At 41.9% G+C, this 21,490-nt stretch overlaps 1 protein-coding gene across 3 annotated transcripts in view; it reads left to right on the top strand.

Moving 5' to 3' along the window:
* Positions 1 to 2,193: 2,193 nt before the first annotated feature.
* rtkn (rhotekin) overlaps positions 2,194 to 21,490 on the top strand; it is a 54,868-nt gene continuing 35,571 nt past the window's right edge. For 2 of the 3 annotated variants that reach the window (XM_041042997.1, XM_041042996.1), the window contains exon 1: positions 2,194 to 2,612. In XM_041042997.1, the coding sequence (XP_040898931.1) occupies positions 2,502 to 2,612 (111 nt within the window). In that variant the 5' untranslated portion in view covers positions 2,194 to 2,501. Of the gene's footprint in view, positions 2,613 to 18,610; positions 19,160 to 21,490 lie in introns of those variants that run through there. The other variant, XM_041043000.1, reaches the window with a different exon arrangement.

Raw genomic sequence — 21,490 nt, 5'->3', positions numbered from 1 at the left:
ATTACATACACCCTGATGCAGTGTTATCTTAATGCAATGATTTCCAGCCTTGCATCAATATGGATTTATAACTTATTCATGGTTTTCAGGTACCTCTGATTTTTCTCTTCTGATGGTTCATACTTTATTTGGATAATTTCAGATGATAGAGTGGATCAGGGTTGGAGTCACACAGTATGCAGAAAACATATAACTGAAGTTTTGTTGGATGTTTCCTTTCTTACCACCAAATAGCTCTTGCAGTGTCAACACTGAGCCGCCCAAGCTCTCACCCACAAGTAGAAGAAAGGAAAGAGTTTTGACACTGAAGCGATTAAAGTAAGATGAACCGTATCAAGTGTCAGTCAGAAGTGGTGGAAAGTAACATTTACTCAGGTACTGTACTTCAGTACATATTTGTGGTACATGCATTTTACTTGAGTATTTCCATTTTCTGCTCCTTTATACTTTATTGTACTATTGTAAATTTTTTCCTCCACTACATTTATTTGATAACTTTAGTTACTTAGAAAAATAATTTTAGAGTTCAATATAATAAAAATATATAATATAATCAACAGTAATTATACACTTTCAGTGTCTTGGTCAAGGACATGCTCTCTGGAAGAGCGAGGGGTTAAACCAGGAACCTTCTGATTACTAGACGACCACTCCACCTCCTGAGCCATGCCGCCACTCAAAACAGTCTCTGTGCTAGTTCCTGCTACAGTAGGTGCCTCTAGAACCACATTTGATGACACTCACACACATACACATACACATACACATGCACATACACATGCACACACACAGACTCACAAGGTGAAAACAATACCAGCCACGACAGCGGTAGGGTAATAAAATTTTACTGATCCTCAGGGGGGAAATTCATAAACTCCCCAGCAGTATATTAAGTAGCTGAAATTAGCCCCACCTTCACCAGTTGCAACATTAAAGTGATGTACACTTTAATGCATCAATCATTATAATCCGCTAATATAATGCATTATTTAGAAACAGGCCATTCTGCACAGTGACTACTGTTACTTTTGGTAGGCCACTTTAACTATATTTTCATGCTAATGAAAAGTGCTTTTACTGAAGTAAAAGATCTGTTGTGGTGTTGTGTTGTGGTATCACCTTGGGTTGTGAGGCCAGGTCTTCCCAGCAGACATCTGTCACTGTCTATGTGTACGTGACCTCTGCCTTGGAGACACTGATCCTCAGTGACTTTCTGACCTTTAAGAATTCCACTCCCAGCAGGTCCAGTAAAGTCCTGGTGCCGCCACAGATTGTGATTCACATTCCTGCTGAATCTTCATGCTAGGCTGCTGATGCTCGTAAATAAAATGTTCTACCATGAAGGCAAAGCTAATAACCCCCACTTTATAGCCCTCTAAGTAGGCTGCATTATTGGTATCAAGGAAATGGGAATTCTCATAGGCCAAAGGGCAGCAAATAAGTACTACCTGAAACATACTGTATATTCAAACAGACTGCGGTCCTTTCAGGTCTAGGCATTGTTTTATCTTGTATCTTCCTTAAGCAAGAACCTGTAGAGACCATGTGCTAATAACTTCATTAACCCAGTTGGACCCACTGCTGGATTCATCATTCAAATCCACAATGTCTTAACAAACATCACCAAAACCCAGAGGATTCTAGACCTGAAGCTTTGCAGGGATATCAGACTCGTCAGGTTGAACTCCATAGACTTTTATCTGTAAATTAACTTTAGTGCATAAATTGAAGCTCATTAAAAGCATGAGCAGATTTAACTCTTCTGTACAAACAGAACAACAGGAGAATAAAGGCAAAAGGAGTCAGAAATGTTTTACACTAGTTTGAAATATGAACCTGGAAATATAACAACTTTCAGAAATACATTTGAGTAAAAGTTGCTCACAATAAAAACTTTTGGAAGGGAGTTTGTATATTTTGAAAGCTGTATGCCAGAATAAAATAATTGAGGCCTACAAATGTTGTAAAAATGTAAAAAGATTGGTGCCGTACGCACATGAGCACATGTGGTTTTTATGCTTGATCCATCCCTGCTGAATGACTTGCATAAACAGACCTAAACCAGGAATCTGAGGCGGAGTACACGCCATTCATCGCCGGTAGAGGTCTCCGGATACAGGACAGGGCAAAGTTAGGTCTCAACTACACCGCGTGGGGTGTCACCGTGTCAGTGTCGGACGCACAAGGGGCAGTGTTTAGGAAAGTGAAAAGTCAGCTGTGAAGGAAGACTCCAAGTCTCTCTCTGTGTGTGTGGTTTTTCCCTGTTAGTGGACTTATTTGAGTTTCAGCTCCTACATCAGAAGAAACGGTAGTGTTTGATTCGAGTCTTTTTTTTTTTGGCCTAAATCTCTTGGGAGTTTTCGCCGGTGGGGCCGTTTTGTGCCACCTGAAATCTGCGCTTGGCAGTTTTCGAAGCGATTCCTGCCTTCGCGTTTGCTCGAAGTTCGGCTGATACACTCTTACTCAGGAGGCGTCTGTGAAGTTGCCAGAAAGCTGAGACGATGTTTTGCCGAAATCAAACAGCGAGAGCCACCGTTGCCCGCGGCTCTGCCCTTGAAATGGAGATACGGCGAGGGAAATTCAGAAAGAGCGTTTTCCTGGACACATCACAGGTAGGCTCTGATTGTTCGCTACTTATCATCACCTTCTCACCACACACACACACACACACAACAAACAAACACAAACACACAACACACACACCACGGGGATATTCTGTTTACAACTTTGACTGATCTCTCTTCCTCTACAAACTTATTTGGCACACTTTTAATCTCGTTCTGGAGGCAGGCGAGTGTGCGCCCTGCTTTGCTTTGTGTGATATTCTAATTAAACTGCACTGAAGAGCTGTGCCGCTGCGCTCACGTCCGCAAATTAAAGCTCTTAATTGCAGCATTTCTGAACCACTTTGAGTTTTAGTCGATTCTAAACAAAAAACTAATATTCCTACAGAGATTTACAAGTGCGTCTGTGGTACTCAGGAGTGGGCTGATGGGAACTTAAATGTGCTGTTGTGTTATGTTCCATCTCCCATGATGTTTTAATAAGGCCTATTCCTAAATGGTTTTGTAGTGTGGTGCTTTTGTTATGATGCTTGCACCTGCAGGTTATTGAAGGTTATTGTTTGACATTAGTTTTTCATAATGGCTCGTTTTTGATTTAATAAAATTCCTTTATACTTTTAAATTCTGTTCTCCAGAGGTCTCCGCTTCGCTTGAAATTCACCTACTTCAGCTGTTCTCAAACACGTGCTTAAAATAGCATTTGCAAAGTTTCAGAACAGTTCTTATTGTATCAGGATTGCAACCTCTTGGCTCACTTGTATGTCTTTCAACTGCATTAGTTTTGGCTGAAAGGACATGGACAGTCACGCTCAAGGGAGTAGTAAGGGAAAAAAAAAAAGACAGCATCCACCAAAAGTTGAGAACTAGGTCAAAACTGGAGCATGTGTATCCCTCTCAGCTGTTTATCACAGGATTAGAACTGGTACTCTTCCTGCATGTTTTCCCTCTTCCTCTCTGCAAAGCTCCCATGTCAACATCTGCTTCATATTTGTTGGCAGAGCAGACAAGCTCAGAAACGACTTCCAATCTAACCTCTCATTATTTTTTTTACTCACGGTCCACTTTAATACTGTTTTGATGGAACATCCTACCTCTGTCTGTCTCCCCACATTTGAGACATACACAGTTTTGGAAGTTCAGACAAGTGATTTTGTTTTGCTAGACTGAAGTAAGAAAGAGGGATGAATGTGTGTGAGAGGGAGAGAGGGGGAAGACTCAATTGTAAGAGGATACTTAAGGAATGCTAATGGTGCAATATAGCAAATGGAAAAGATAGGGTATTGATTCTGTCTCTCTCCTTCTCTCTTTGAATCCCTCTTGCTTTCTCACTCTGTCCGTGTGTGTGTGTGCAGGCATACTCATTGTCAGCTTATGTCTTCTAGTTGTTTATAATTCATGTCACAGGAAAACACAACTAACCCCCGGGAAGTCCTGCACACTCCGTCGTATTGATCCGCAGTCAGATCACTGATCTGGCATCTGAGCGGCGTAAGTCCATACCTGACACATGAGCTCGTATAGACCAATAACACATGACTCCTCTTGGAGGTGCAGTAGCGTTAATGTGGTTAAGTCTGTACTGGATCTCAGGCAGAAGTGAATGATCTCATCTGTTACCGGGTTCATTTTCAGATGGTGTGAATTGATGATCTCGTCAGAGTGTACAGACAGTTTAAGGAAGTGATTATATATATAGGGATGAGAGAGATGAACAAAAGGACATTTTTTTTAACATTTATTTATGTATTTGTTTGGCCAGCAGCATGGGATGAAGGTCAGAGTTCTTGTTGGTTTCGATTGTTCTATTGAATCTTTTGGGGAATTCAATGAAAAGAGATGGAAAAGTGATTAAAAAACGACTGACAGATATTCTGAAGTCATCGCATTCATCTTTTAATCACGCTTCATGGAAATTTCACCCCTAGCTCGTATTACTCTCCCCTGTTTAGTCTCTGTATTAGTTATTTATCAGGGTAAAGACTTCCCCTCTTTTCACAACAACAACAATCATTGCTTCCTTAACTCTGTGATCTGCTCTCTGCTGGTTCTCATACAACATTAATTTGTGTCTCTGCCTTTGTTGCCAATGCTAATGATCCTCTTTCAGAGACCGGGACTTTCCTCCGGCTCTGTGTGTGCTGGGGCTCTCTCAGTGCCACCGTGGAACCAGTCTGTGGCATTTCAATGAGGCAGGCTACCTCGGTGTGAAAGCACCCCTGTTTTCAGCGGATATCACGTTTGTGCCAGCGCTTGAGCCTCTTATGTAAATGTCTGTATGTAAAGGTGGTTTGTCAGGATTTTTTTTTTCCAGTCAGTGACATGTTATCAGAGAGTGAAACGCACAATGCTCAAACAACTGATAAAGGAAGAAAAGCCTCAAATGCTTTCCTGGAATGAACCCAGAGTGACCAGTGCTGCCAGCTTTCACAATTATTTGTATGTATGTGGGAAATGAAAATGTCTTAGGAGAGAGGAGATCCTGATTAGATCTGTCCCCATCATGCTCCAGTTATCAAACTTAAACTCTTATATTAGGTCAAATTCACCGCAGTGAACTATGGCTATCTAATTACAACGGAGGTGCACTTACTGTGTTTGTTGTTACGGGGACACTAATAGTTTCTGTTGAATGGAGTATAATGGTAAAAATGCACTCACAGTCAGATGTGAGTGTTTCTGCATTTTGTGTGTACATTTTTGTGTGTGTGTGTGTGTGTTATCCTGCCTGGAGGCTGAAGGCAAATTAAGCCAAGAGCATGATTTTGTGAGACTAAATGACTGCTATTATTAATCTAGAGACTGCAGAACCAGGCTTCGGGGATTTCTCTGGACTATGTGCCTAATTACAATGATCACTTATGTAAATAAAAGACTAACATGTTTAAAATATAGACATATTATATCCATGGCAAGTTATTGTTTCCATGTGAATATAATTCAAGTGTCTCAGCTTTAAAAAGAAATGGCTCGACAGTCTTGTCTTTGCTGTATTCTGACTCCACATCCTCTGAGGTCTGGTGCTGGATCACTCTGCTGTGTGCGTATCACAAATTGACAGGTTAATATGGTCAGTGAGTGGAAGAAGAATAGGAGAAGGAGCAAACGATTACACGCTCATACAGGATTTGTCCAGAAATCCATTCTTCAGCCGTCCTGTCCATCCTCTGCCTACCGCTCTCAGTGGGAACAGAGAAGACATCTGCTTTCTACATCCCTCCTCTCTGATCCACAAGGCCACCAGTGTGTCTCTGCACTCTGCTCTCTCTCTCCGTCCTTCCCGGCTCTGCTGTTTCAGCTGAAGCCACCCAGGCATGCAGTGGGAGTCTGAGATAGTGTGGTTATTATTATGGAGGTGGGGATAGAATGTCCTCTCTTTCAGTGCCTCGACTTTGCGTTATGTTTAACTCAAGGATGGTCCCAACTACTTCACGCCACTGTGGCTACCGCCAGCTATGCAGGGGCCAGGAAGTGGTTAGATGTGTGTGTGATGACACACCCATCCACCCACTCTCTCTCCCAAGCCTGCAGGAGCGTATGGCAAGGTCTGGGAGTCTGCCATTTGTGTTGAGTAAAAGCTTTAACGGCTTTGGGCTGCGGTTTGGTTGGTTTTGGTGCTCTGCCCTTCTCCACCCTGTAGATCCACACATTCCCAACAGTAAGTATCCAAACTGAGCATGCTAGTGGGTTCAGTGAAACTCTGGATGTTATGGGTGTTTCCTTTGCTCAGCATACATCTGCCCACCCTAAAAAGAATACATTGGTCACGCAAAGAGGGGAGTAACTCCTATCTCGAAATTTGGGTCGTGTGATGCTGTGCTTTTTTGAAATCAGAACTTTGCTGAGGTAAAGAAATATAAATTTACTTGTTTTTCTGGTTTTCTCCATATTCTGATCTTTCTCACATGAGGAATATTTTGCTTTTATCATCGGGAACAGATGCATCCTGGTGTTTTTGAGATATTGTCTACCTGATATGTTTTCTGCACATGCTTAGATGTATGGTTTTGCAGTTCGCAGGTGCTGTCCTTGCACTCAAAGCAGCCTCTCAGTTTGGCTTCTGCTGCTGTTTAATGCGGCCCGGTGGAAAACTGTGATGAATTTGGCCTGTTTATGTAAGCATATGTTTGCCTCCCCACATACACTGAGGGAGCGAGGTCATATAGATGTTGCCAGGACGACACTTTTGCCAGCAAAAAAGGAAGCACCTCAGACTACGAACCCACTGAGAAAGGGTCGCTTTCAAGGAATGCCAAAACTTCCCACGAGTCTCCCTCTCAAGGCCGCTCTGTGTACCCAGAGAACAATGGGCCATCACTGCAGTGTAGTCCAAAACCAAACCCTGCTCTCGGGCATGAAATGCCAGGGAAAAAGGGCTCAGAGGCCTGGGGGGTTTTTAAGAGTGGATGCACTCTACCAGATTTCCTGAACAAATGCAGCGCCAAATTTGCCAAGACAGGCCTACACAGAGTCCTGTGAGCGAGTAATGATATGGGATTTTTTAGCCCAGTCTTCCAAATTAGTGTGGGACTACCCAGTAGTACTTAAATTTGTGTGAACACTGAAGTGTGTATGTGTGTGTGCAGCCTCAAGGCTTTTTGGCATGTTGAACATTGCAGGGGTGCAGCCAGGGAAAAGTTTACCCCTTCTAAGACCCTTCTCCTCAAACAAAGCTCGACCACTGGAGCTTTCTGCTTGGAGGCTTTCTTGGTATGCTGAGGGACATTTTAACTAGCAAATGTTTAACTTTTTTTTATTACATAGGCTTTGTGTATACATCATTGTGGAGCACTGTTCCCACTCAGCCTTTTGAGTGCAAGCACAAATGAAAAATTGTTTAATCTCAGTTTCTTCAAGCCGTGAGTAAAATTCAACCAATGTCCTACTATTGTTCCCATGGTAATGGCTGGACTGTTTGCCTAATAAGTTTGGTGAATGAGAGAACAAAGCCCTATTGTTCAAATAAAAGTATTTAATAAAGATTCTTGTTTCTTTCACTGTTGAACTCACATACACACGTTCTTTATCTTTTTATGAGACAAGGCAAGGTTATGAATTAGTTTATTATTTAACACAATAGAGCTGTTGTTTGTGGGGTAATTTCATATATCATATGTAACTTACGCAATGTCCTCGCTGTTATACAGTGATAATCTCTTTCAGTCTTGTTAATTTTCACAGTGAGATTTCTGAACAACAGCTGACTTTGCTCATAGACTGTAGATGTGTTCACTTGTTGTTGACTCAAAACCCCTGAAGGTTGCTGTTCTTTCCTGTGTCATATAATAAACACGCAAACATTAGTTTGTTACTGGACATCCTCTTGTGTTGACCGCTCACTGGTCCACTTCACAGACCCAAGGACGGCACTTTCCTCACAGCCTTATCAAAGTCCCACTGACCGGACATGCTGGACAAACAATTCAGTGCTTGGCTTCGAGAGACGGTAAAACTGCCACTGTGGAGATAAAATTTGATGTTCATTTCTCTCTGGATTTTTTTTTTTGGCAGTTTTCACTTATAACAAGTATGATGTTTTTTCACTACCTTCTTTCCCTTCTGAGTTGTCTTTTTCTAGCACTCCTTGCTGTAAATGATTTCAAAGTAGACTGCCTTTGTGTGAGGACCATGCATGTTATTAGGCGTAAGTATTTTGGCCGTGGCATGTGGTTAGTAGCCTGTCTCTTTGTGGCAACTGGTGTCAGGGTGCAGTTTAACAGCTGAGGGTCTGTTGCTGATGTTGCAAGTGAACTACACCCTACCACAGATACGTATTCTTGTACATTATTGGGCTTCACTCTAAATAAAGTGTTAACAGAGAGAGCAAAGATAGATAACAGATGTGTAGACAATATATTCACATATAGACACACACAGAGGAAGTGAGTCAGACATGTTGCCGTATCATTACCATTCAGTGTTATGAATGAAAGCTGCTGTTTTGAGCTTGTCATTAGTCATTTAGGATAACTGCAGTATGTCAGCCTACACACACACACACACACTTCATTCAGACAGTGACTAAGCAGCAGTGTCTCCTTGAGCAAGGTCCACTGAATGTTCTCAGACATAGACGGGCTTTGTTTGCTCAGTATACGCTGTCCTGAGCGAGGCTGTCACTGGCAGTGACTCGGTTAACTGACAGACAGAGATAGATAGAGGTGGCGTAATCACTGGATGCTTTCCCACTCCAACCAGATGGGAAACTTCCTCCATGCATCATCAAACCTGTCTCATTCTGTTACTACCTTGGTTAGTGAAGTGGATAAGGCTTTTGAATCAGAGTAACCCAGAACTGTTGCCAAGCAAGTCCCTTCTTGTCTTTCGATTTTTACTGCGTAATACTGGAGAAAAAAATTTTAGACGGAAGGTTTTGGGTTCAGCCTTTGTTGTAAACTAAGCTCTCCCAGACAAAATGAATGGCACTGAGTCAGAGGTGTGTTAAAGAAACTGGGATAGAGCTTAAATGAAGTACTATAGTGAAATGACGTCATCTCTTCCAGTTTAAAGGAAATGAAAGTGTTGGACGTGAAGAAATATACTGCAGGTAAAGCATTAGCTCGCCTGTCTCTGTGAGCTTTCACGTCCTTACACTGTTTCATTGTCCCCAGTCTATCAACCTTAACACCTCCCTTCCCCAGGAGAACCATGTTATGTGGGCCACATCACTTCACTGAGGCTCAGGTCCCCTGATGTAGCAGGAAAATGGGTCTTTTTTGTCATGTACTATAGTCCTAACCCACTTTCCTGATCCAGATTACACAGAGGAAGTCCTCTTTTGTCTTTACCTCTACACAGCCATGGAGGATTTGTTTTATGTCCCTTTATCTCTCAATCTTTTTTTCATTGTTCATCTCTGTACACACACCCCGACAGAGACCTTAACCTTAACCTATTGAGTCTGACACTGACAGACTGTAAAACAGAACTTGACTGCCTCATAGTGAAGGTATCTTCTTCCTGTGAACACAAGACTCCCACTGAGGACTGTTCTGTTAAACATTGACAAAAAATACACCCTCACGCCCGCACACACAGATTCCGATGTGTGGTTTCATTTATAGTCCAGGACACTTGTTATCAGCCCCTTTTGACCTATCACAGCAGGCTTAGAAACATGAGAGGCTTTGTCTCTTTGTTGGAAAAAAAATACCATTCTCTGCCAAGCAAGCTTTACTGGACACTTTCTGTATTTGGGCTTATGAGGAACAGATTTTCCACCCCTCGTTTTCTGTTTCTTCTTGTAAAGCTCACTGGAATTAACAAAATAAAGACGGGTCCCTTTGTTTCATAGTAGCTAAAAAAAGCAAATATGTCAAATATGTTTGTTTTTGTTACATATTATATGGATATGCGAGCAGTGAACAATGCTTATGGGGCCATTACTAGAGAAAAAAATATTTACAAATGTGAGTGGAGAATTATGTCACTGTATCTCAATCCGTGTGTGGGTAATCAGATTTGTAAATGTCTAAAAGAATTTCTAAATGCGTGCTGTGGTTTGTGAATGTGTGCAGAAATCTGTGTATTCAGAATCGGTGTGTGCATAATCAGATTTGTATATATAAGAAAAACAAACCACAAAAGAATCTCCATATCAGGATTCAGATTTGCAAGTGAAATTGACATTTGTAAATGTGTAGACACATCTGTGAATGTGTGGACAAATCTGTAAAAAATGGCTGAAAAGTATTTTGCTCCAAGAGCTGAAAAATGTAGACAAGTCATCAGTTGAAACTCGAGCAGGCCTATCTATTATCTTTCTTTTTACATGTGATTATTGCCACACTTCTGCCCCGGCAGAGATCTGCAAATGCGTGTAGTGATTTGCAAATGTTGCGAAACTTGAAAACAGAGAGGTCAACCGCATGTGATTAATTTCTTCTACCTAAGGCTATGATGGCTGCTGTGAATGAGACAGGCTTCTAAACCCAGCAGCTCTCCAGTCACACAGTGGAAAAAAAAAAAAAAAAACAACAACTTTGCACTATGTGTTAATCCCTTACAACTTTATAAGGTTAGGTTTAGCCTTTAACTTCCCAAGGGACAAGTCATTACCTCCCTTTAATTTCACGCAATCATTAAGCCTGAAGGATGTGTGTCCATGTCAGCTACACCTTTTTTTTCTTTTACTGGTTTTCTAATAGATTTGATATATTTTTCTATATATATATATTTCTATTCCAGTCTATACTCTCTTTTTTTTCCTGCACAGACAAGTTTTCTGTCTCATGCTCCTATATGTCACCTCACATCTGACTTGATTGTGAAATAGATTGAGTCAGGGCCTCTCTTTCATACAGAGGAATGCAGTGTGAGAGGAATCAATACTGGAGAACATTTAGAGGTGTGTGTGTGTGTGTGTGTGTGTGTGTGTGTGTGTGTGTGTGTGTGTGTGTGTGTGTGTGTGTGTGTGTGTGTGTGTGTGTGTGTGTGTGTAATGGATAGGTGTGTTGTACATGCCTGTTTGTGCAGTTTTCTTTATGTGCAATCTCACTGAGTTACAAAGGGATGAGTTAAAACTACTGTAAATCACCTACAAGCCCACTGTAGGTGAACTGTGTGTACAAACCAACAAGCTGTCAGTGTTAAGTTGGTGGAGGCTGGCATTGTGTTGCTATTCCGTAGTCTCTTTCAGAACTTTATCTTAAATAATAGGACATTTTTTGCAGTGTAGCCTGGCTGGGAGATCACTGGATGTTATTATGGAGAGGAGAGGGCAAAAGGGCACAACCACCAATGATGTTGCTCTCTGTTTTGATGATGCCGAGCAGGTGTTTGACTTTATGAGAGCAGATGGGTCTATTATGCATGTCTGCCTTCCAGCATGCTGCATAGTGTACTAGTCCTTGCCAGCATGCCTGTGTTTTAATGTGTTTGTTTACTGGGCCCAGTGGCAGACGGTGTGGTGTCAGATCTTGTTGTATCGTTGTGTTGTTCCTGCTGTCTCAGCAATTATTTTTATCTTGTCTGTCGCTAGTTTTCCATTACCTCAAGAAGAAGAAAGAGATCAGCTTGTCTAGATGTTCACTCAGTTGGATTTGGACCCTTACTCACCCATACCCACACACACACACACACACACACACACACACACACACACACACACACACACACACACACACACACACACACACACACACCCATGAATGATACTGTGGACACCTCTATGATCGTACCACAGAATATGAGGGATAGATAAAAGGAAATGCTATGTCAGTCACATTACCAACAACATTCGTTATGGCGGGATGAGGTTAAATGCCAGTCAGTGCAATTTGTCGGCACTAAAAGATGTACGGCAGCGTGATAGAGACATAGGATGAAGCCAAAGCAGCCGAAGTAATGTCCAAATTAGGCACAATCAAAAAAGATGTAAAATATATTTAATGTGTCTAATTAAAAATGATCTCAAAACTTATGACGGAAAGTGCTGCGCTGACACAGTTGGCATGTAACTGAATATGACACACTTTCACAGTAGTGTTTGCAGTGGTGGGTTACTTTAAAATAAGTTACTCTTTTTTTTTTTTTTGAGGTATTGAACCTTTGATTGGACAAAACAAGACATTTGAAGATGTGACCTTGAGCTCTGGGAAGTTTTGATGATTTCTTTTCTGCTATTTCCTGACATTTAATGGGCTAATGAATGAATAATGAATCAACGATACAAATTAATGTTTATGACTGCAATAAACATTATGTAACATCCTCGCATAACCCATCATACTGCTGCCTTTACATATACAGTATGAGGGGCACATTATTAAAATTATATGCAATACGTGATATATTTATCAAAATTCGTTGGGAAGTCTATGTATGCGTCCAGGCTCAATCCAGAGAATTCCCCAAAGTCTTAAGGAGCCAGCCAGAAAACCACCCAACTAAGAGATGTTTGCAGCTGCGAGATAAATCTTTGGCATGAGCTCATGTTAACCAAGTAATAAATAAACCTTACATATCTGCCAAAAGCAACTAAAATAACAAAAAATTAACACAGTGCTGAATTTGGACCTTAACATGACATTTAGTACCACTCCAAAACATTAAAAGAGAGCTGAAATAAAACATCTTGATTCATTCAAACACAATCAAAGACCAAACCGGTTCACACAAACAAACATTATGTTCAGGGCCTTGTTAAATCATTGTGTCATCTCTCATTCCTCACTCCTTGTTGGCAAAAACATTCAACCTTTAAAGATGTCGTGCTTGTCAGTTTGAGAGATGGCCTTCATAATGTCTTCTCTGCAGATGTTTAGATTTTCTATTGTTTCTGCAGATGTTTAGATTTTTATATTGTTTCTGCAGATGTTTAGATTTGTGGCCTCTGTTTTAGATTTTACCCAGACATACTCTTTACTACAAACAGCAGTTTCTTGTTGTAAGCTCTAGTAAAAACATGTATAAAAGTCTGGGAGAATTGACCTCATTGCAAATAAAAGTATTTATTTGTTTTTTTAAGTCTGACTATTTATATATGGAACAATGACTTTAGATTTTTTCTGTTTTTCTCTGTCTCTGTCTTTCTCTTCACTCCTCACTCTCAGTGTCTGTGAAACTCATCTTCACCACGTCTGGTTTCAGCAGTGAACCAACAGGAGCGTGTTACCTCCTTGAACATTCTTTTTTTTTTCAGCAGTTTCTGATTACAGTTATCGAAGTTTACCAGACTGATATTGACACACATCTCCACTTTGAATGTATTAATGATTTGTTAGCAAGGCATCGGTGTGTTGCGTTTCACTTGATTGCAGATCTGGCTGTGTTGTTGCTGCTGCTCTGCAGAGGGAGCCATTGCTCCATGTCAGATGGTGCAGCAGTCCAGCAGCTAAGACACAACTTTTCACTCCTCTTATTCACCTTTCCTTCAAGGAACTGACATTCACTTTATATTCAACTTACAGTCATTAATAGTCATTTTAGAAGGGCATGCATTTTTTTAAAAATTAAACTAAATGAATTGCCTCAGTGTACATATGCTCTTAAATCCACATAAATCTAGTCTGATATTGCGCAGCCTTCACCCCTGAGGCTAGAAATCAATAGAGATGAATTGCCGACTGAGTTAGTTTCTCTTTCACTGTGCTGCCTGGTCCTTCAAAATGATGAGATGCTGCAGTCTCCTGTGACTGGCTGAGGTAGTGTTCCTGAAAGTCAGCAATGATTCTGGGAAGCAGCCAGAGTGCTCTGCTTACTCCTGACATGCCGCTGAACTGTCTCTGTAGGTATATGTGTGGCTCACTGTGTGTATGTCTGCCTGTTTTTTTTTTTTCCTTCAGCACATGGAGTCGTGTTGAGAAATAATATGGGGCCCCTCAAAACAAGGTACTAAAAACACTCCCTGTTTCTGTGGTCTGTGATGAGGCAAGCGACTCCCAGCTTTTCTCAGCTAACCCATGGACTGTGACACATACACGCTCTTCTTCATCATGGGATTTCCAGTGGCAGAAGAACACCAGCTGGATTAGTTAGTTAGGTCTGTGTCCAACATTTCACACCTAGCATTCCTTAACTTTTGATCAAAGAACGCTCTCCTTGACATGCATCATCTTAACAGCCCCGGTATCTAATCTTTAAGTAGAAGTTAGACCACTCAGACATTACAGACTGAAACCGATACAGCTAATAACAAGGTAGACTGTCGATGAGATTTACAATGTCATTACTCCGTCTCTGTGTCTGAGTTATGACTGTGTGGCTGTCAGCGCAGGTTTTTCATGCTCTATAACTGAGAACTGACCTCCGGGGGGATTTCTCTATGATACGTCTGGTTTCACAGCTCGTCACACGCTGCTGTCATCAAGTCGAGCAGATGTGACCCACTGCCTGCCGTAACAGAGCCATGTAATTGAAGTCCTGTGATATTCAAATCTGTTGAGGCAGGTTTTTTTTTTTCTTTCTTTAGTAGACTGACTGAAAAACTGCTGCTTGTTTCTGTGTGCCTGCTCCGATCTTGATAGGAACATTTATCTCTTAACTGTGCACAGTCACAGAAAGTTTCATTTTATCTCTCAGTCACAAAAACTGTACACCTTGGTGAACTACCTTTCTATTTGCGATGCACATTTTACAGGAGCAGATTTGTAACCTGGTACTTTGGCAGATCCCATTTTCAGCGCGAGACTATAAATCAGGTGGAAAATACCTCTTTTTTTCTCTCCTTGTGTAGTCAACTGTCTGCAGTGTGTAAAATACACTAAGAAAAAGCTTTGTAATAATTCTGTGTGAAACAACAGGGAGGATGTTTGCGTTGCAGGCCATAATCAGACAGACAAACCTTAATCGAGACCATTTTGCCACAGCTTTATGTGTGTGTGTGTCTGTGTGTGTACTATGTTCACGTAGTTCCCAGAGTTTTTGTTTGTGTCTGTTTATGCCTGGGTATGTATTTGTGTATGTAAGTGTAGGTTTCTGTCTGTGTACCTATGTCTCAGTCAGTGAGTGGGAGTTGAGGTGTGGGTGGGGCTCGGTTTTCAGATTGGGTCTAGATGACAGTCAGGGTTCTTTGTTGTGGTTTTGGGGCCCATCTAGCCTGGAGCCCTCTTGTGTTTCCCTGTCCTGCTCTGCCTCCACACTGTGCTTTAGACCAAAGACAGATTTTAACCTTTAGCACAGACTTCATAGTTCTGAAGATAAAAGGTGGTGTTGCTATCTGAGGCAATAAGATACTGCTGATTAGATGTAGAAAATGACATTTGTTTGATAATCATCATCATGTTTGCTTTCTTTACACTCTTTAGAGTATCAGATGGCTCTCCTCGGGGTTCTTTTTTTTCCTTTAGTAGACTGCCTGTCTGAGCACTGAAGCATACAGAGTCTGGTAATGCTAAAGAACAATCACCGTTTGTTACAACTTGGATCTTATTTTCTTAGTTTTGGCCATCTTTCCCATTGGCAGTAAAAACATTTGGGAATGATGCAACATCACTAAAAAGTCTGACAGGGCAAGAAATCTGATCACACAGGTTTTGAGAACCATGAATGCCCGTACAAAATTTTATCTGAATCCATACTTCAAGTTGGACCAAAGTGGCGGACTGACCAGGATCCCTTTAGCCGTGGCTAAAAATAAAGCCCTAACTTATTAGAAATGGGGAAGTGTCTTTTATCACTTCTTATATGTGGAATGTTTTATTCCCTCTTTTACTTCATCATTTATTTTAAGACACAGATTGTCTGGAGTCCATTTGTCTTGATAGTCTTTCCTTCCTTTCCTGCTCAGTTCAGTGCTGACACTGTCACCACTGTCCACCTGACTGACCAACAGTGGCTGAAAATATAAATCCGCCTTACAATCAGTCACCTTTTTTCCTGCATTTTTACTTCAACATATATAGCAGTTGCCTGTAATGTCCCCTTTGGCGCAGCACCACCATCTGACCCTCCGCTCTGACTCCAGCATGTTTCCTCCAGCTGATTAGGAGTAAGGACAGGAAGTTTTCTATATTCCTCCACACATCCGTTCAGAAACAAGAAGGGCACCGGGTATTGTCTTGAAACCCTCTCTGAACCTATTGTGCAAGGGTCAGCCTTGTGTGTATTTGGAGGATTTTATCCCTTTTTTTAATCTTTTCATGGAACAAGTGTTTCCTGTCAGTGCTCCGTTTACCTAATCCTCAGTGTTTTGATCAAACCTCAGAGTTGGCGGTGGATTAACTCATTGTGTAATGTACTGGTTTCATTCCTCCCTCATGACAGCCAATTAACACATCTGGCCCTGCTGCAGTCAGACCAAGCCTGTAGTCACAAGCTGCTAATCCACCATCCCATCAGTAGGTAATCACTGTTTAACATACAGCACAAATCCCAATCAGGTCTAAAACTCTTCTCTCTCTGCTAAACACAAATCTGTTTTCTCTGAATACCCCAGTTTGCCTCATCCTCAGTGGCTCCTGGCCAAGAAGCAGCGATGCTCTGTGTTTGAGCTGGTCGCCTGCCTGCCATGCATGCCCTGTCATTGAGATAATAGCTGTTTTGCTGTCTGTTTTTGTTCAGCCTCTAGGCTTTTGTTACAAGGTGTCAGTCTTTGTGTTTTACTGCGGGGAGATTTACCTGCAGCATGTTCTGCTTCAAGGAACTGCTGCCGGTGTAATAGAGAGACTAAAGGAGGACTAAATGGATTAAGTGGCATTGTAATAATAAAAATTACTGTCCTGTTGCTTGTGCATTATTATCATTTAAAAAAAAAAGCATTGAATGAGAAAAGTGAGAACAGCTGTGAGATAAACTAGATCACTTTGCTAAAGGAGTTCTAACACAAGTCAGCACACCGTTTATGGTGTTTGAGGTCTTGTTAAGTGAATGTAGTGTTTTCCAGTTCAGTTGAATGCCAGATCAACTTTCACAGGGGATTGACTGGATGTGAATTTACACACAGTGTGATGTGAATCAAGTGCAAGCACACACACACTCATACAAGAGCCCCAGAATGTTTTGTGAGTACCCGTAACCCTCCCTCTGTGCATTCACCTCAACTATTTCTCTTTCCACCTCAAGAACAATAAATCTCTTCTCTTACTGTGAGCATGTAGGTGTCTGTGACGGATTAGCTGGGTGATTTAAACTCTGAGGGTGGAGGCTGTTCTCTGCTTGGGGAAATGACCCGGCTTGCTACTGGCACCCCTGGCTCCTCTCCTCCTCTCCTCTGGGGTGAAAGGACTTTACAGCTCCTTTGTTTTCACTGTTTGCCTGTGTAAAAGAGTTTAGAGGACATGCCTAGGAGTGATGAAGGGCCATATGGGCATGTGTGTGGAGAGGAGTAGTCCCAAATGTCATGTGAAAGTGAAGAATGTGGTTTAAAAAAAAACATGTTTAGTACTTTATCTCCCACAACTTTCCTTTGAGGTGTGATCTTCTTCCTCTTGATGAACCCTTGAAATCAGTCAGTGACCCTCTGAAAGCCTCCTGTTCTGCTCCAGTGCGTCGGTGTTGTTGAATACCAGAAGAATGTGTGTGTGTTTTAATTCATGTAGCTCAGTGAGCAGTGTGACGCCGGTTTCCTGTTAAGGGGTCGGCTTGCGGTTTGCGCAGCTTGGTCTCACCCACGCCACAAGGAAGGATACACGCATCACACTCACAACAGCTGTATCAGGTCCAGGATCAACGCGCTGGAGCTGACCATACATGCTTTTCATGTATGGTCTAAAGAGCACAGACGGATTGGCTGCAAACCAGTTTTCCCAGAGGACAGAGGCAGGATCACCAAGCACAGTTTGTGGCTGAAAGTCACATGGAGTAAACTTAAGGATTCTCTTGTTTTGAGGACAGGAAACAGGACACCAAACAGCTGGAGTGATGGGAAAGGAGACTGGCCCTGTCTTGATGTGTTTTGTGGTTTTTTTCTGCGTGGATTTTTTTTTTTTCTTAACAACTTTCTCATATATTTGTAGCATCAGACTTCTAACCCTGAATGTGAAATTGGGAGCCAACATTTTTGTTGAATGTTGTAAGAATTGCCAGGAGAGACATAAATTAATATTTTAAAGGTTGTAACCCTGTGACCTACTAATTCCCTCACCAAATTTCTGCACTCTCAGTTCATCAGTTTGTAACAGCAGCAGAAAGATGAGACATTTTAATTTAGTTTTTTTTAAATCTTGTATTTATTACGTATATTTATTATCACAAACATAATAACATGATTTCCCTTGTTTAAATGTATCACACCTAGACCTTTTCTGAATCAGGCAACATTGGCTGGGTTCTCATTTTCATCCTTGCCTCCCCTCGTGAAGAGCGCCAGCTGACACGGTTATAATTTCTGCATTTATCATCAAGCCAGTTAAAAGAACAAAGCTCTCCATCCCGCTATGCTCGTTTGGTGGTGTGGTATTTGCTATTTGTTTGTTTAAAAGGGCGTGGGGGCGACTACAGTAATCTTTCTCTCTTTCTTTTCCCTCCTCCTCCTTTTTTAAAAAGTTCATTACCATCATCAGAGGCGCGTCGTAGGGGTTAATCTAGCGCCGAGTTGGGGAGCGTCAGGGCGCACACAGTGGGCTAGTTGTGCCGATCACTCCCGCAGAGGCGATGCCCTTTTGTGGAGAGGTCTCTTGTCACACAGAGGACAGACGGCTTTCACAATCGGGACACAGGGACACAAAGAGAAGAACTGCATTTTAAAAGGCTCCATTCTTCCCCCGCTGCCGCTGGGTGTTGACTGTGGGTGTTTGAGAGGATCTTTGTTGCCCGGAGAAAAGTAGAGAAGAAGAATACGAGCCGTGAACGGGTTGGGGGAATTTTTTTTTTTATAGACAGGGTTACTACAGTGCAGCTGATGCTGTCATCCACTCCACCTCTGTCTGCTTTGCCGGAGTTACAAGTCTTGTTTTGGATGAAGAGCGGAACTTTTACGCATTGTTTTACGCACTGATCGTACGGGTCGCGACCGAATAGGAACTGTCATAATGAACTTTGTCTCTCCGGGACCTGCGGGGTAGCGGTTTGAGCCCGATCATTAACTTCAAGAAGAAGCAATTCTGTGGATATCTGTCTAAAGGATGCCAGTTGATAAATTCGCAAACATGGAGGAAAAACTGTGGATATTGGAGGATCTCAATATGATGTACATCCGTCAGATTGCGCTCAGTTTACAGGTAAAAGTTTGTCAATCTTCAACTCACCATCACTTGTTTCTGATCCTCCTTTTGTGGCTATTTGCGCTATAATCACCTTTTTTTTTTTACATAATCTCAAAGTTGTGGGGTGTGTCATTGGAAGAAGTGTGTGTGTGTGTGTGTGTGTGTGTGTGTGTGTGTGTGTGTGTGATCATGTCTCAGAGTGTTTTACTTTTTTTTGTGATTGATCGACTATCAAGCCTGATTACAAGACGGCTCAGTAGTAACTGAAATCTATTTTCAGACATGTTTGGCCCCCCCCACCCCGCCCCCCAAAAACTACAGTGCATTACTGTGTTAACTGACGGAGGCTGCAGCTGTGCCTCCCTGTGTTGTTAAGTTTACAGAGGGGTTGGTTAAAGAATCTTTCTATGTGACAAACAAGTCGAGCTGACACTGGTGTGGTCTCTCCTCCTGCAGATGGCAAAGCTCTCGCTGTCAGCGAATAGAAAATAATGCTGCATGCCATCCACCTCTCCCTCTCTGTGTCTCCCTTTCCAACTGGGGTTCACACACAGTCCACAGCTGCACATATGGACCTCATAAGTCCCTATTGGATGCCTGTGCACATGCATGCATATGTGTGTGTATGTGCGCGCGCTAGTATTGTTCTAAGAAATACAGAGAAAGGAGTCATTGTATACAACATGATGAAGGTTGATCATTAATGCAATATCTAACCACATTTTCTCCAAAATATCTCTCACTGTTCATGGTTACAGAGGAAGTACTTTAAGAATGTGTCTGTCTCTTTCTTAACAAAGTCCAGGAGACACGTGGTCGTTGGAAATGTTACAGGAATTTCAAAGGGAAATTCTAATACGCTTCATAATCTGGCCCCATAATCCGAAAAAGATATTGACTGTCTGTGCTGCAGCTGTTTAGAGATGTAAAAAGCAGACGGTTTCTTTCTCACTATGTCAGCTGAAATCTTGTCCAAAAGGCCTTCAGCTGTGTGACATGAGGGCTGTATGAGAGGTGATATCACTCGCTGGCTGTTGCTTGGCGTGTTGTACCTGCTAGCAGTTTGGCATCATTTTCCTGTAAGAGGTGTTGCTTTGTTTATCCACCAGAGCCAAGTGCCACAGAGCATGCCAGGTGTCTGGCTTTTTGATCACATAAGAGGAGATATGTGACTATAAAATAACACACGCACACACACACACACACACACACACCTGCCAACTTCTTCAGCTTATGTGAAGTCTAGTCTGTTCTGTTACGGTTCCCTGTTTGTTCATCTCTCTTTGAAATTCACATTAAACCAAGGAGCCACTCGTGCTCAAAGTTATTCTCCTGAGACATTTATAGCACAGACAGCCTGAAATTCACTGGCACAAACCAGCTATCATGAGGTCTTTTTTATTACCAGCAAGTTGATCAGACACTAATCAGCTTATTAGTTCCTGTCACAGTGCTTCCTTTGATAAAGAAATTTGTTTACAACTCAGACATAGACTGGAAAGTGTCACTTTGTCTGAATATTGAATCTAGTGCATTATGTTGGAATGCAGATAAGAGGCATTTCTGTCCGAAGACCTTCATTTAAGCATTTTCTGGTCTTCGTCTTAGTTTTATATCTGTAAATTCGATTGAAAGGACAGGAATGTGTAATAACAAGATGATGAGCCCTTTTTTTAGCCCTGTGGGAAATCTCTCTCGCCGCTTCTCCCCCCTTCACGGGGGAGTTCAGAGGTCAGGGTTGGCTGCAGAGCAGCATTACTCTGCAGAGATTTTGAGATTGTTGGATACGAAATTGTGCTTGTCTTCAACTCACGAGTGCTTTTGCTGATAAACACTCACTTGTTTGCTCACATGCTCGCTCACTCGAGTCGCCATCCCTCTCCCTCCCTCCCCCCATGTCTCCTCTGCCTGGGTGGGTTTATGAGACAGGGATTCTTTGTGTGTGTCTGAGCTGCACGGCCCACAGTCTAACTGTAATTTCAGCAAGCTATGGATGTTTCTTGCTCCAGGGTCTTTCATAAACGTCGTGTTGGATCATCACGATTTGCAGTTATTACACTGTAAACCCTTTTCTCCTCCTTTCGTTTTTCCATGCAGAAACGTACAGTGTATCTGAAGGCCACTCTCACCTTTTGCACATGCATACACATATATGTAGAACATAATATAACATAAACAGAGGTACACCTTGTTTGTCATATTTTTCTTCAGTGGGCATCTCAGAAGATAGAGGCATGTCATTTAAAAAGAAAATTAAGAAGTGAGAAGATCATGCGTGTCCTGATGTTCCAGCATTCCTCATGCATGTATAATTGCTGTGTCAGGAAGAGAAAGAGAAGAGTACGA

This window comes from Toxotes jaculatrix, chromosome 7 (assembly GCF_017976425.1).
Source record: "Toxotes jaculatrix isolate fToxJac2 chromosome 7, fToxJac2.pri, whole genome shotgun sequence".
NCBI lineage: Eukaryota > Metazoa > Chordata > Actinopteri > Toxotidae > Toxotes > Toxotes jaculatrix.
Note: the sequence above shows the minus strand (reverse complement) of the source record. Positions and strands in the feature narration are given on the sequence as shown.